We start from the raw sequence: 15,648 nt of genomic DNA on the forward strand, positions 1-15,648 counted from the left end.
TGCTCTTATGATACACAACATTAAAAGGAGCCCTGTCAGTATTACAAGCTGTTGTGAATGACTAATTTTCTTTTTAAAACATCAATAACAGATTGATCTGGGTCAGCACACTCGATAGGAATAATCCACTGGAATTTAGCTCTGGATCAGGCAATGGGCTCTGCCCTGACCTCCTGCAGGCTCTGCTCAGTGCTGGAGGAATTTCTTTTAACTGCAAAAATGCAAATTGAGACACATTCACTGAGTTAGAGCTGTTGCAATCACAAGGCCGTGCCTGGTTTGAAACAGGCTCATTTCTAATCCCTGGATAAAAAAGATTGTGGTCAGTTTTTCATTTTAGTAAAAATCAAGAAGAAGAAAGTGCAAATAGAGCTTAAATTCTGCAGATGCCTGGGCTGAGCAGCCATTTGACACTGATTAGAGCATCATGTCTTAATTAGTGCTTTTATAAAGAAAACAGGGGAAGTGAGAGTGTACATAATTAGTACCAGTCTTGTTAATCTTAAGTAAACAAAGCAGTTGTTTAGTGTTCCATGCCACTGTCTCATTAAAGCTGAATGAAATGGAAATGTGCTGAGCCAAGGCAGGGATCCATTTCCAGGGGGGAAGCAGAGAGGGCATGAGCACCCAGAGCTGCCCAGGCTGCCAGCTCGAGCTCCTGAGGGGACAGGAACTGCTCACAGCCCTGCCAGGCCTCGGGACCAAATCCTGCAGGGAATCCTGATCCCTTGGGCAGAGCTGGGCATGGACACGGGGATTGCAGGAGGAAAGGCCAACAGTGGGAGTGTGGAAACTCACTTCAGCAGAGTCCGTGTCCATGTCTGTGAGGGGAATTTCCCAGGCTCTGGGATTCAGGCAGCAGAGACCCCAGCAGGTCCGTGCCAGCCTGCTCGTGGAATTGTTGGGCTGGGAAAGTCCCGCTGTTCCCCAGCACTGCCACGTTCACCTGCAGACCGTGTCCCCACATCCACCCACTGTCCTGGGCCCGGCCATGCAGAGCATGGGGCTGGGGCAGGGCTGGGCCTGCCTCCTCTGCAGTTCAAGGTTTTCAGGAAGGACACAGCAGCAAAACACACGAGACTGAGACAGTAACTCTGCTTTTTGCCTAAGTGCAGCTTCTGCTTTAGCACCAGTGGAAATGCAGGGAAATTCAAAATGTAACAAAATTCAATATGTAACAAGCCCCGTGCTGTTGGGCAGGACAGGGATGCACCTTGTGCTGAAAGGTCAAACATGCAAAACGTTGGGGTTTTTTTGAGCTGGGACACAGGGTGGGAATTCCTGGATCCTACTGAATTTCCCAAGTGTTTAGCACCAAACAACCTGAAGGATTGGGTGTGTTGCATTGTGCTGTTCGTAGCCCAGCCGAGCTTTGTGTGAAATGAGCCCGTTTTCAGTGGGAGCATGTTTTAACCAGCTGCTTTTTGTTTTGTTTTTTCCCATTTTTTTATTTCTCCCTTCCCAGTCTCCCCTGCCCATGGAGCCCGTCCAGCGTCCTGGAGCTACTTCCCCCCTTGTACGTTTTCACTTATTCCTTTGTCCTCCTTTCATTCTTGCCTCGTTTCTCTGTTTCCTTTTTCTTTCCTTCTTCTTCTGTACATGTGGCTCAGGAGCAGTGATGCCCTGAAGGATATTTAGGGAAACCAAAACAAACCTGTGTTCTAAGGTGCTTTTTTAAAAGATATTTGGACTTAAAATAATACAGCAGGGAAAGAACAAAGCTGGTTATAGCTCTTTTCTGGGGGTGATAGAATAATTTTGAACCCATAAAAAGATTGAAGAGATTAAAAAGAAAGAAATTAAGTGCCAGATGGCCAAGTATGAATGTCAGTGTGAAGGAAAGAGAAGGTAAAAATGGCTGATGGGGAGGAATTAAACATAGTTCTCCGAGTTTGTTAGAACATGACAACCTTCAGAAGCCAAAATTCCCTTTTTTTTTTTTTTTTTATGAGGGAATGGTGTTTGTGCTTAACATCTGACAATGCCCAAAGTGAACTTGTGGCTTGTTTATTCAGAGTCCTGCTTCATGTTGCCGTGGTCTTTTTTCGATCCTGCTGGTGCTGGTCTAAACCTCACAGCAATAACCTGGTGTCAGTAAAACCTGGGACTGGTCATGTAGATTTATCATTTTTTACAGCAAATGTCTCACTTGCACAAATTGGCTCCCCCTGGGATGTTGTTTGGATCCCCTAAGTCAGTCTGAAAGCTGGATATGCAAATACTGTAGAGAGATAATTATAAAATCTACAATATTCATGTATATATAGACAGATAAATCCTTTATGCACACACCCACTGCCAGCTGCTGGCACAGACACTGTGCTGCTGTCCCTGGAATGTGGGGAAGTGCTTCCCATTCCCAGGGCTCCTTCCAGAGGGACAGAAAACCTGTTCCTGGTGTGAAGATTTGATTTCCTGAGCACCTTCCTGAGCACATGCCAACGTGATTAGATCCCTCCAGGCAGAAGGAGACTCCAGAGGGGGAGAACAGGGTTTGTGTTTGGGATATATCATGGAGAGTGAGGTGAGGCTTCTTCCACTGCACATATCCAAACCCACAGGAGCCAGGGAATACTGAAACTGGGAGGGAGGTTTTAAGAATGGGGGCAGAATTTATTGCTATGACTGGCCATGTCCACTGATAAATAACGTGACAGAAAATTTGGGAGGAATCAGAATAGTGAATCTTGTAAGATCCAGGGAGTTCCCTTTGGGCACACAAATATGGGGAAAAGATTTTTCTTAATGTTTTTCCATTTGTAGAGTCAAGTTCCTTGGATCCCTGAGCCCTTCAGAGATGCAATTCCTGCCAAGGAGCAGCAGCAGTTAAATTCGGATAACACAGGCAGGCTTTAGCCTGTCTATTTTTTCAGGCAGGCTTTTTTATTAGGTTTCTAACACAAAAACAAGGGATGGCCACATTTCTGGTTATTTAATGTGAGTGGTCAGTGTTGAGTCCCCTTCCTCTCTCAGCTGTGAGAAGGAAGATTCTGACAACAGAACAGCTCCAGTATTTTTGCTCAGAGCTATGAGGCTTATTAGTGGTTCTGCTTGTTTTTCCTGTGAAATTAATTCCTTGTGACAGCTCTGTCCTTTGTGAGTCATGGAATTGCCACAGAGATGGGAAACTTGGCTGTGGCTGCTCTGAGAGCACTACTGGAGAGCTGGGGAACCACATCCTCCCATGGCTGAGCACTCCTAGGCTCTGGGGCTGGGTTATGATATTCCTGTGTCCCACAGATCATGGCTGCATGACTTCTGCTGCCAGGAATTTAGGAATAGTTGTGCTTTTTAAGTGTGGCGGATTTGAGGTCCTGTTCAGGTTTTGCTGGTGCAAAGGGGAAGTTCCTTTCTGGGCTCATTGAGGGACAGAAGTTCTTTTTTGGGCTCAGATAAACGAGCTGAGCTCTGGACAGGGAGGCAGGGGCTGGAAGAGGGTTTTGTAACTGGGACAAAGTGCCCCTGACCACAAGCCCAAAATCTTTGGCTTCCCAGCCACAGCAAAAGCTGTTCCTGTGCAAGCTGTTCTGTGTTGAACATCACTCATTTCTCCTCTCCATGTGCCAACCCAAACTGACATCTATTTTATAGAATTTTTAATACTCTTTTTACAGTGAAAACTCTGCTTAGGGTGGTCTGTGCACAGCATCCCAGAATCCCAGACTGGTTTGAGTTGGAAGGGAGCCTAAAGATCATCTGGTTCCACCCCCTGCCGTGTGCAGGGACTGGAATTGGGAACTGGCCTGCACACACTGTGCTCTCTCCTGAGCCAGCTCCAAGCCCAGTTGTTCAGGCACCAGCAGCATCCACTCCATCCCCAGCAGCTCAGTTTTCCAGGGATTTGGGTGTTCACTCAGCTTAGTCCAGCTCACCTCATGGTTTTTGCTGTTCACGCTGTGAGCTCAGTGGATCCCCTCCCTCCCACTCCTTTTTGCACACAGACATTGCTGGGGAAGAACAATTCAGGCCTAGAACAGCCCAGAGAAGCCCCAGCTCTGCATGCTCAGCACTGAACTCTGGATTTCTCCAGCTCTGTCTCTCTAATTGCTGTCTCTCCACGTTGAATTGTTGGACTCCTGCAGTCCGTCCAGGAGATATTTTAACTTTGTCCTCTCTCTTGCCCTCTGTCTGTCCCTCTGCCCCCTGCCCTGACCCTGATTATCAGACTTGGAGATGGATAGTGTAAAACCAGGCTCTGCATTTGTTACCGAGGCTCTGAACCAGTCCCACCTGAGCTCAGGTAGAGCCTGTTCTGTGCTACCCTAACCACATCTAACCCTGTCTGTGGTAGCAATAACCACTCACTAACCCTGCTTGCTGGCAGAACCTAGCTGTAGTGTAATAAATAGTGAAATAGAGAATTAGTAATTTTTTTTTAGTATTAAAAAGCTGTTGGGTAGAAAAGCCAGTGCCTGATTCTGAGAACCCACCTTCTCAGGGGCAGATTTTCTTCAAGTGATTTCCAGACCCAGTGAGTGAATCCAAATCTTCAGGTGATGCTCAGCACACCTGGGCCTTGCCTTGTGCACACCCTGCAGTATCAGCAGCCATGTGGGTGGTAGTCTGTGTATCAGAAATCAGCTTCTTTTCCCCGCCAGCTGCTGCATCTCTAAATATAAAGTGTTCTTCTTTTCCCAGCCTTTCAGTTTGAGCCTCACTATCCGAAGGGTTTGCCAAACCCTCTGTGACCACGCTCTGGAGGGAAGAGCTTGCTTGAATAAGAGAGGGAAGAAATGTGGTTAAATATATAGTTTTATGGCAATGGAAACAGCCCTCCTGTGTGCCCAGTGCACAGTGAGAGCAGAAAACAACTGTGTTGTGTTGTCATTGCCATGACAACGTGGCTGTCACTATCAGAACTGGCATTAGGTGAAATTAAAGTATTCCAATGGAACTGAGGAGCTGAGATGTGTCCCTGGTACATTTTATGTAATTAAACATTTAATCCTCAGTTATTGAGAGGTATTTGACAACAGACATTTCAATTGATTTGCTTTTTGTGTTAAATCATACCTGGACTTTGTTTCTCTGGATCTCCTAAGTGCTTGGAAAGAGAATGTCAGTGGGATTTTAGGAGAGGCAGAGCAGCAATGTGTGGGAGCTTTATTTCTAGGCAGGGCTTGGCACCAAGGCACATGGCAGAGTTCTTGCACAGGCTTCAGACAGTGTTGTCCCCCGTGTCCCTCTGTTTCACCCAGTCCCTTGGGATTGGGGTTGAACTGTACCTTCCTAGAGGTCATCCCAAGCTGTTCCTTGGGTTAAACGAACAGGTTATTATTGGATATTTGATATCAAAGCAATGCTGATAAATGCAGCCAGTCAGAGCTCATTTGAGTCCTGCTGTCCACAAAACCATGGAATCAGGAATACCCTGAGCTGGACCCACAAGGATCAGCCAGTTCTACCCCTGGCCCTGCACAGACACCCCAAGCTCTCACCCTGTGCCTGAAAGCGTTGTCCAAATGCTCCTGGAGCTCTGGCAGCCGTGGGGCTGTGCCCATTCCAGGGGGAGGAAGAATCTTTTCCTGACACCCACTGGTAGAACATTTCAGTTCATGAAGGAGCCACTGCTTGTGCAGTTCAGTGACTGAAGTGCTTGGTAGGTGCCAGGCATCTCTTCTAATTGTATTTGAACTGATTGCAAAGCTTCTTGTGGTTTAGGTGTAAAGCTCTGCCTCTGCTGCAAGCCTTGTCTGGATTCCCATTGTACCTTCTCCGGTCACCAAAGGAGGATTTATTTTTAAACTAGGCTTTAGGGCTTTATTTCACTGCCATCAGAAGTGCTGGATGCTTGCTTTGAAAAAAATAGTATTATTTTGCTGGTAGTTTGGCTCTTGGATACATTAAGAATGTCAAACTTCACCTTCCTAAATGTGTTGCATTGCTGGATTTCAGTGCAGTGCACTCTGGAAAGTGCTTATTTACCCTGAATTGCTCCAGTAATTACCTGGCTTTAGGAGAAGGGGATTTATTGCAGGGACTGCCCAGGACTGTAAGACTGTTTAGTCTTTTTAGGTCTTGAAATTTGTAGCGCAGACCAGAACTGCAGCAGCATTTTGCTGAGTTTCTCATTTCCTTGGAGTCTTTTTCTCTTTGCTATCCCTCCCTTGTTTTAAGCAATTTGTCTTTTGTTCCTTCCCATTTTTTGGCAGAAATAGAAAGGGATGAGAGCTGTGGGCTGATCTGTGGAAGTGCTGCTAAATAGAGGATTCATCTGGTCCTCTCTGAAATTTGCACCATAAAATCTGTGATTCTGCTGGAAAAGTAGGAGTTGGAGAGAACAGCTCCCTGAGCCTGTGTGCTGGGGACAGACATGGCAAAAATTCTGTGTTCCCTGGGCAAGCAGGGATGGGATGTAGGAGCATCCCAAAAGCAGCAGCAGCAGCATCTGTCCTGCCTGGGATGAAGAATCACTCACAGCCCTCTCTGGGGGACTGGATTTGGAGAAAGTCCCGCTGTGCTTCAGCCAGCCAGGCGGCAGCACCAAGTGTGTTGTTCTGCTTTTCCAGCAGTAGTTTGGGAGAAGAAACCAGCAGGGCTCTGGATCTGGGTCTGCTGCTCCATTCCCCCTTCCCCTACAGGCACAGGATGCCCTTGGCACTCCATGGAAGTGCAGCATTCCCAGGACCAGCTGTGCAGCTGAAGCTCTGAATGATCTTCTCAATGTCCCATTTCCCTTTTGCAAGGGGCCAGGGTTTGGATGTTCCTCTAGACCTGCATGAAAATCCACCTGAGGAGTCTCCATAATGTACCATGGTAAGAGTTGCAGGTACACAGGATGGCAGGGAATTGCACTTTTGGGAGTTCTTCACCAAACTGGGATGAGCAGTGGATTTAAAAGGAGCAGTTTTAGAGTTAAAAAGTGTCAGATATTCTTTCTGCACCCTCTGCCTATGGGGACGTTTTTATTTGCAACTTGCTTTTGCCTTTTGCCTTCAGTGGCAAATCTGAAACACTTTTCCTGTCTACCTAAACAAAATCTCTAAACCTTGGCTAACTCCAAGGTGAGAGACGAGAAGAAATTGTATTTCACGAAGTTCCTGAGGATGCAGAGCATTAGGGAGTCAATGTATTTTTTCTTCCTCTGTAATCCTTTAATCCTTGAACAGTGCAGGTGCTTCTGACAATGGCAGTGAGACCCAGGAGTGCACTTTGGCAGTGCTTTATGAACACCCCTGCCTGTTCCTTACCCCCACACTGAGGAGTTTTAGGTGATGGTGATGCAGTGTTTGCAGTGAGAACAAATCCATGTTTCTGTGACATTTCCTGGGTGCTATGGAAACTGTCTGGGTGGTTCTCAGGAACTTGTGAGTAAGTTGGTTGACATTTTCTTCAAGAGGCCTGGATTTGAAAGCCTGGAGTGGAGGAGCAGGATTTGGGGATTAGTGCTGTGTCTGGAGGGCCCAGGGGAAGCTGGAGCAGGGGTGGAGCAGCAGGAGCAGGGCAGGAGATCCATCCTTTGGAGAGAAGCTGGACTGAAACAAAAGGGACCTGCAGGCTCAGGGACCCAGGGGCAAGAGGAAGGTGCCCTTCGGTTCTGCTGTTTCATTTATATCTTTTTTTATTTTTTAGCTGAACTCAAATAGAGTTTTCTGATCTATGAAAGCCCTGCTCGAGCCCTCCCAGCCCTGAGGGGAGGGATCCTGTGTCTCCTCAGAATGTGCCATGAGTGCAAAGCCAGTGGTCCCAGGACAGCTGGTGGACACCAGTGTTGTCCTGTGGGACCATCAGGTGCAGGCTGAACCTGGGGATGCTCCGGGGACCTTCTGCCTTCTCTGAACAATCCCAGTAAGGCACAGGTGGAGGTGTCAGTGAATGAGCCTCTGTGTCCAGCCCCCAAGCATTCAGGTTTTTCCATGGAATAGCTGAGTCTCCTGGAAGTATGGAAAAGATCCCACACAGAGCTGGCACAAAAAACCCCATCCCTGCCCACCACAACCCCCTGTCAGGGTCCAGGCTCCTGGCCTAGGAGCCCTTCAGTAGCTTTGGGGAGCAAGGGGAGCAGCAGAGCTCTGCCAGTTGAGGAGCATCCTCTGCTCCATCCCAGCTTATCCTGCATCCCCACGGGGAGGCACTGCTGGTGTAATTACAGCGCTGGAAATCAGCCTCCAGGCGCAGGGAAATGCCTGAACACCGGTAGAGGGAAGAGCCAGATTAATTCCTGTGTTCCCTACAGTGCAGTTTCTCCTTGTGTGTGGTCACCAAGGCTTTGGGAAGAAGCTGAGCCCATAAACAGCAGCTTCAGGCATCTCACATTTTGACAGGTAATTTTGTGGTGAGCCGTGGCCATGTTTCCTGGGGAATTTTGATTGGAAAATAAAAGGAACAAGCGTGGTGTGTGGATCTGTGCACAGTCTGTACACATCAGTTCATGAATAATTACAGAGATCTGTGTTCTGTGCAGGTAAGAAAGAGCTGTGTTGAAGTTTGTTATGGGAACATTCCCGGTGTTGGAGAGGCTGGATCCCTCCGAATGGGCAGAGTAGTGTGAAGCACAGCAGTGAAACTTGGCTGAGTGCAGGGTGTTGGAAGCACCAGTGTGCTTTAATGAGGCCACTTTCCTTTTCACTTGTTCTGTGCTGCTTTCTCACTCTGCCTGCTCTCCACTTACTCAGGTTGGGGGGGCTGTTATTTTTAAACAGGATGTTTTTTCCTTTCTCACAAGCTCCGTCAAAATGGGACTTAACTCTAATAATAGTTGGCTTGAGCAAAACTCTGCAGTTATGCTAAAAGCTCTGAAATCATGGCAAGAGGGAGTTTGTTCTGCTCTGCTTTTCCTCCTCTTTTCTCCTGAATAATTTTGTAAATTAGTGTGGGAGCCAGATTGCGACTTCAAAATACTTCAGGGCAGCTTTAACCATCGATGATGGCACAAAGCTCTGATCTGTTCCTGGCCTATGGATTTATCAAGGATTGTGCCAGTGCACAGCTCAACTCTCCCGTTAAAGCGTGGTCCTGGGAAGTTCACAAAGGCTGAGCAGCTACACCACCACCTCTCTGTGCATAAAGACTTAATAAATGGAATAGTTGGAATATTTTTCTTGCAGGCCGTGGCAGACCATGGCTCCATCAACCAAAAGCTCAGTCACCACATGGTACCACTGTGCCCAGAGCAGCTGTGGCTGCCCCTGGATCCCTGGCAGTGCCCAAGGCCAGTTTGGATGGGGCTTGGAGCAGCCTGGGACAGTGGAAGGTGTCCCTGTCCATGGCAGGGGTGGCACTGGATGAGCCTTAGGGTCTTTTCCAACCCATTCTGGGATTTGATGATTCCATACTCTGTGACATGAGATACCTGGTTGCTGTCAGCTTTGAATCAAATCCAGTCATTTTAAGGCATTCCATGCCATGATGTGCTGCTCTGTTGGGTTTTTTTTTAATGCCCCAGTCTGCTTTAATCCATAGTTTCTCAGCAATACCCCTTATTTTTAAAGGGGGTTTTGTTTATTTGTGTTGTATGTGTGTGTGTTTTGGGAGCAGCTGACTGCAGGATAAATCCAGCTGAGTAAGAAGCAGCATTGGAAAATCCTGCCTGTCCAACTCCTAATGATGGCTTGAACCTCTTTCAGTGGTCACATTTGCAAAACCAGAAAGTGGAAGAAGCTACAGGCTGCACTAATAACATTCTTTGGGTTGCTTTGCCTTCCCAGTTCTTCTGCCTGAAATAAGTTTTGGAGGATAGGGTGGATTCAGGATTGAATTTGTAACAGGCACATGGATGGCCCTTTTTTCTGTGGTTTCAAATGCTTGGGCTTCTTTGCTGGGTTTAAAAGATACTCATTATCTGCCTCCACCGCTCCATGGCAATCTGACCAACTCCTTAGGAGTGAGGAATGCATCTCTTTCACTTGAATAATAATAACAATAATAATAGCTTAAAATTGTCTGGCAAAAGAAATTAGAACAGAAAATGAGACTCATGTGATTATTATTTCCAATCAAATATTCAGAAGCAGCAAGAAGACATCGCAGTGCTGTTCAGTGCAGTGGAGAGCAGAGACCTCTGTGCAGGTGCAGAAGGTCCCAGGTGCAGAAGAGCCACATCTTGGTTGCTCAGGTTTCATTCCTAAAAGAAAGGCAGCTTCGAAGAAGGATTAAGGATTTTCCTTTACAGGAAAAAAAGCGCAGAAGATGTGTCACTGTACACCAGGTAGTAAAATACCTCCTCAGAGCAGTAATTGCAAAGGTAAAACCCAAGCCTGAAGCTGAGGCAGCTCTGGGTTATTGAGGATGCAGCTGTTACATTACTGCCCTGATTAGCAAAAACAGGACTGGGCAACCCCTGGCCTTAGTTTGAAACGGGGCACCAGCAAAGGGTGTGAATGGAGCAGTTGGTCACAGCGGGGGTCACCAGCCTTGAAGGAGTCTTCCTAGCCAAGCATGGCCTACAGTAAAAAGAAAAAAAATTATATAGGGAGCATACAACACATCCTGGCAGCTTTGGGCAGCTCAGTGTTGCTGCTCTGAAGTCCTGGATGCTGCTTGGAATTGTATGTGCATTTTGCATGTTAAGTAGGAATAGCATTGCTTCCGCTGTATGCGTCTGCTGGGATTTTCCCGGCTTTGATCAATGGGTTTGATGGGAAGAACGTTGCCAGAATGATGAGCTGGTACCAGGGAGAAGGGTTTGTACTTGGAATTATTCAGAGAGAAATGGATTTAGGAGTCGTGCTTGGCTGCTGAGGTAAACCCTGGTGTAATAGTGTGCTCACTGTCCAGGCGAAACAAGTCCAGCAGTAAATACCAAGTGTAAGGAGTAGCTGAGAACAGGATTATCGGGGGATGTGAGTCAGCAAATGATTTTGAAAATAGCGTGGAGGAGAAAGAAATGAGTTTTCCCCTCCTGCTCATCAAGATGTCTGCAGATAGAGAGGCAAATTCCTCCTTAATCCTTCTGACCCTGAGGTTGCCCACCTTTAGCTGGCAAGCCCGCATTTTAAAGTAGGTGAGAGCAATTATTGGGATTGATGAACTGGTGTTAATGGGAGAGCTCGGGGTCAAACAGCACAACGGCAGAACTTATCCCTCAAACCTGCAATAAATGCAGGTAAGGTCACAGCTTCACTGACACTAGGAAAAGCCTTGGCAGAGACTTCCTGCCCTCCTGGCTCTTGTTCCTGCTCCGGCGCTGGTCGAGGCTGGGCAGGGATGGCAGTGCTGGGATCAGGTCGAGTCCCGGGTTCTCTGTGCTGTGCCCTGGGCTGGAGCCTGGCTGGAAATGGGTCACTGGGAAATGATGCTGTCATTTGGCTTTGCTTTCAAACAGCAGCACTCCCGGAGAGTTTTTAATTGGGTTTGTTTTCCGTGATCTGATCAATGCGAACTAGCCCCTCGGACTGGGAGGGGGCATTGTTCCTGTGATTACATTAACGGGGACACTGAGGGCGCGGTCCCCAGGGTGTGGGGTGCGGTCCCCAGGGTGTGGGGTGCTGTCCCCAGGGTTCGAGGTGCGGTCCCCTGGCCTGTGGGGCCCAGCCTGTGTCCCATCGGGAAGCTGGGACATGCTTCCATCCGAGCACTCGGGCATGCCCGGTGTCTCTCCCTTCCTTCTGGACATGCTGAGACAGATCTTTAGTGTGGACTCGGGGATTTGCTGTGGGAGCAGTGACTGAGGGACAGGGATGATGGCACAGATGTGCCCCTGAGCTCTGCAGACCCTGCAGGATTGGGCTGTTGCCCTCACCAGTGTCTTCTGTAGTTTTTGTAGCATGAAGGAGCAAGGAAGGAGAAAGTGGATACAGGTGAGTGCAGCTTTCCCGGCCCGCGTGTTTTCCTGGAGGTGCTCACAGGCTGAGGGAATGGGCACGGGCCCATCCCGATGGTGGAGGTTACAGAGCAGCCGTGGGTTATATGGGACAAAACCAGTGGTCAGACCTTCACAGAATCCCAGGATGGGTCAGGCTGGAAGGGACTTCAGAAGGTCACCAGGTCCCAGCTCCCCGCTCCAGCAGGGCCATCCCAGAGCACAGGACACAGGATTGTGTCCAGTGGGGGACACTCCACACCCTCTCTGTGGACAATCTGTTCAGTGCTTGGTCACTGCACACGGAAGTTTCTCCTCGTGTTCAGGTGGAACTTCCCGGACGTCTCTTTCTATTGCTGGGCACCACCGAGCACAGCCTGATTCATCTTCTCAGCACCCCCTTTATAGATTTTTATACCTGGGAATTTTTTTTATTTCAGTTTTAGCCCTCCCCCAGACGAGCAGCCGTGTGTTGCTCCCCATCGCTCCCTGCCCACCCTGCGCCCTTTGCCCGGCCCCGGCAGGGGGACAGGAGGGACAGGAGGGTCCCGCGGCGCAGGGGCAGCGCTGGAGCGGCTGCGGGAGCCGGGGAAGGAGGGAGGGAGGGAGGGACGGACGGAGGGGGAAGGAAGGAAGGAGCCACCTGCGGAGGAGGAGCCGGGGAGGGGCTTGGCAGAGTCGCAGAGGCTGCGAGCAGCCGGCGCGTCCCGCGGATCCCGGCGGAGCCGAGCGCAGCCCGGCGCGGAGCGGGACCCGGCCGGGAGCAGGGCCAGGTGAGGCAGCGATACCCCGGGTTACCCGGCCGGGGGCTCGGAGAGGGGCTGGAGGTGTCTGCGCCACTTGTTGCTTAGTAACTTGCCAGATATTTCATGTGCGTGTGGGGAATGGGTGGCTTTGGATGAGGATTCTTCTTTCCCGGTGGTGGTGGTGCATCAGGAAAGAGGCACTTGGCACATGCTTCGCATTAGATATTGGAAAGAAATTCCTCCCTGTGAGGGTGCTGAGGCCCTGGCACAGGTTGCCCGGGGCAGCTGTGGCTGCCCCATCCCTGGGAGTGTCCAAGGCCAGGTTGAACAAGGCTTGGAACACCCTGGGATAGTGGGAGGTGTCCCTGCCCATGGCAGGGGGTGGAACGAGATGGGCTTTTAAGTCCCTTCCAAGCCAAACTATTCCGTTACTTGATAGTACTTAACACCCCCTGGCTGGGCCCAGCGGTGCCGGGCTGTGCTGGGGTGTCCTGCCCAGGACACTGCCTGGAGCAGAGCTGATCCTACACGGGGGTGATGCTGTGGGGGTGCTCAGATGCCTCCCTGCCTGGGGTCATGTTTTCAGACAGGTAGAACATACCTGGTGTCAGTAATTCCTCTCTCATCCCTGGCTGCTGGTTACAGACCTGTGCTTCTGCAGTGGCAGACGATCCTCGGGGATCTGTGCCCGTGGGCAGGTGCCCTGGCTTGGTGACCAAATACCGATTAAATTTACTTACTTACCCCTCTCCCCATCCTTGTTAATTGTTTTACGTCTGTTTCCCTCTAATTAATCTCTGCCTTGCGGTTTGTATTCCTCCTTGCTCTACACTGGGCCCATAGTTGTAAACTGTTTTATTGGATTTGTTCTCAGGTCATGGGTGTGTAGCTGTTAAAGGGAGAGTCTTTCATGTCCAGGATGATTTGTGTGAGGATTCCCACCCAGATCCCAGCAGAAGAGGAATTCCAGCCTGCAGGCCCCCTTCACCCCGGCCCTGATCCTGGGGCTGCAGGGCTGGAGTTCAGTGCCTCCCTCTCAGATTTATACCTCCCTCCCAAAGAGGCAGCTGACAGAGGGGAACGTCTGCAATTTAAATTTCAATAGATTTTTGCATATCACTTTATCTTTTTGTCGTCCCTCCCTCCCCAGACTGGCACATTCCTAAGCATTAATATTATTGATGCTGTTGTTAGGAGAAAGGGGCTTCCTATTTAAAACTGCCAGCCCTTTGTTTGCTGAAGCCCTGGGGCAGGGAATGCACACTCTGGAAAACAAAATTCCCAGGGAGAGACGTTACTGTGATCACAGTAGACACTTTGCAAGTAGCCATGGCTTGTCTGTTCATATTTGTTCAGAAAACCTCCTAAAAGCCATAGCCCATTTTAAGGACTAAATGCCCTGCAGGATCTGATTATTTGTGACAGAGAAGACAGGAGGCCTTCCCTTCCCTTTCCACTCTTCCCCGACCTCCTTTGTTCTGGGCACCACACAGGCGTGATAAAAGAGGCTCATTTGAAATCAAAGCCCTGCATTGGGAAGTGAAAGGAAAAGAATATAAAGCAGGCAAAACAATACATTATCTGCATTCCTAAGTCTTAAAAAGCAGATTTAATTCACCTCAAATCTTTAAACTATTAGGTCCAATTTTCACTTTCAGTGAAGTTTTTTACAATTCTTTAGCTGTGTAAGGAGGATGTATGTGAAAATATAATTTTTATCCTCTTTTAGCTATTGTATCCTTGTGCTGTGTAAAGTGAGTGTAATGTGAATGAAAATCATGGCCGTGGTCTTCAGTATCATTTATGTTTCCACTCCAGGTGAGTGGAAACTTTACTTCCAAAGGCAGAGTCATCTCAGGGCTTAATGCAGGGGTTAACAGCTAAAGTATGAACAGTTCAGGAAGTCGGGGCTCTAAGTAGAAGAACCAGAGCAGTATCAGTCTGAGAAGGATAGGTCACTGCAGTTAGGCAGTAACTGGCCTGGGCTGCAAACACTTGCCCTCAGGCCAGTGAAAATGAGAGACGCAGTCTTTGGGAAGGGACTGGGAGAGCAGCAGGGATGTTAACCTGTCATACTGGAAGTACCACGTACCTCAGGAGAGTCTGTACCCAAGGACTGGGGCAAAGGCTGTGCCATGGGCATTGGGAACAGCGAGGCAGTGTGCCTTGACCCGGGCCTCCTCCTGCTTCCAGAGGGATGGCTCATGCCCCTTCCCCATGGAATCAAAAGGGTTTGTTCCTTCTCGGTGCCTTCCCAAGGCCTTGCGTAAGAGCAAACACCCTCTCGCTGTGGGATCGGGCTCCATCTGCCAAACTCCTCATTCCTCCACTTGTGTTGTTTGTTGATTCCTGTCAGATCCTTTTCCATCGCTCGCCTCCTCCCACCGGCCCGGGCTGGAGGAGCACGGTGCTGCCGTCACTCCGGCCATCCCGGCCCGGCTGATGCCACACTCCTGTTGGAATGGCTGGGGAAGGCTCCGGGCTGCCTGCCTGTGTCCAGAGCGCTTGGTGTGATGCAGGGTTGGCTCGTGTTGCTGTCAAGTTTTTGGAAGCTCTCCTGCAGCGCTGCTGCCACTCGCAGGAATCGCGTGGGCGAGGCTCAGCCGAGCTGCAGCTCCGCGGGGCTGTTGGGAAGCGTTTTAATCAGGGAAGGAGCTGCACAGAGCACGGCTGGGCTGCGAATGAGGCAGAGCAAAGGCACTTCGCCTTCAAGAGGCTGTAAGTTTGAGAACAGTCAGCTCTTGACTTCCCTGAGGCCGTGGCCGCTGGAGCCAGGAAAAAAAGTGTTTGGTTTAGATTGTCTTAAAGGGAGGTTGAGGTTCCACCTGTATGGATAGCTAGCGGCTCCAGTCAGCTCCAGCAGGGAATGTGTGGCATTGCCATCACCATCTCCCTGTGGATCACATTCCTGATGGTGATGACTGGTGAGTTGGAGAAGCTTCTGGCAGAGATGACCCTGCTCTGGTGTCAAGGTGACATCTTGTCTCTTGAGTGCTCTTCCATTTCTCCCTGATTTGCAGGTGTCTGGAGAGTTATCCAGCACAGGGCCCTGGTTGTTGATGTTGATGTTTACCTTGGTCATCCTGAACGCTGCTGCCCCAGCTGAGGTTCCAGAAATTCCTTTAACCAATAGCACCCTTCATGGACCACATCAGAACAACC

At 49.4% G+C, this 15,648-nt stretch overlaps 1 protein-coding gene across 9 annotated transcripts in view; it reads left to right on the forward strand.

Moving 5' to 3' along the window:
• Positions 1-15,648, forward strand: part of ARHGAP32 (Rho GTPase activating protein 32) — a 239,498-nt gene that overhangs the window by 178,122 nt on the left and 45,728 nt on the right. For 5 of the 9 annotated variants that reach the window (XM_048328557.1, XM_048328558.1, XM_048328554.1 and 2 more), the window contains 2 exons: positions 1,466-1,516; positions 4,166-4,240. The exons of 2 other annotated variants lie outside the window; for them this stretch is intronic. In XM_048328557.1, coding sequence (XP_048184514.1) covers positions 1,466-1,516; positions 4,166-4,240 — 126 coding nt within the window. Of the gene's footprint in view, positions 1-1,465; positions 1,517-4,165; positions 4,241-12,417; positions 12,514-15,648 lie in introns of those variants that run through there. 2 more of the 9 variants (XM_048328556.1, XM_048328562.1) reach the window with 2 other exon arrangements.

Source organism: Corvus hawaiiensis, chromosome 25 (genome assembly GCF_020740725.1).
Source record: "Corvus hawaiiensis isolate bCorHaw1 chromosome 25, bCorHaw1.pri.cur, whole genome shotgun sequence".
NCBI classification, from domain to species: Eukaryota; Metazoa; Chordata; class Aves; order Passeriformes; family Corvidae; genus Corvus; species Corvus hawaiiensis.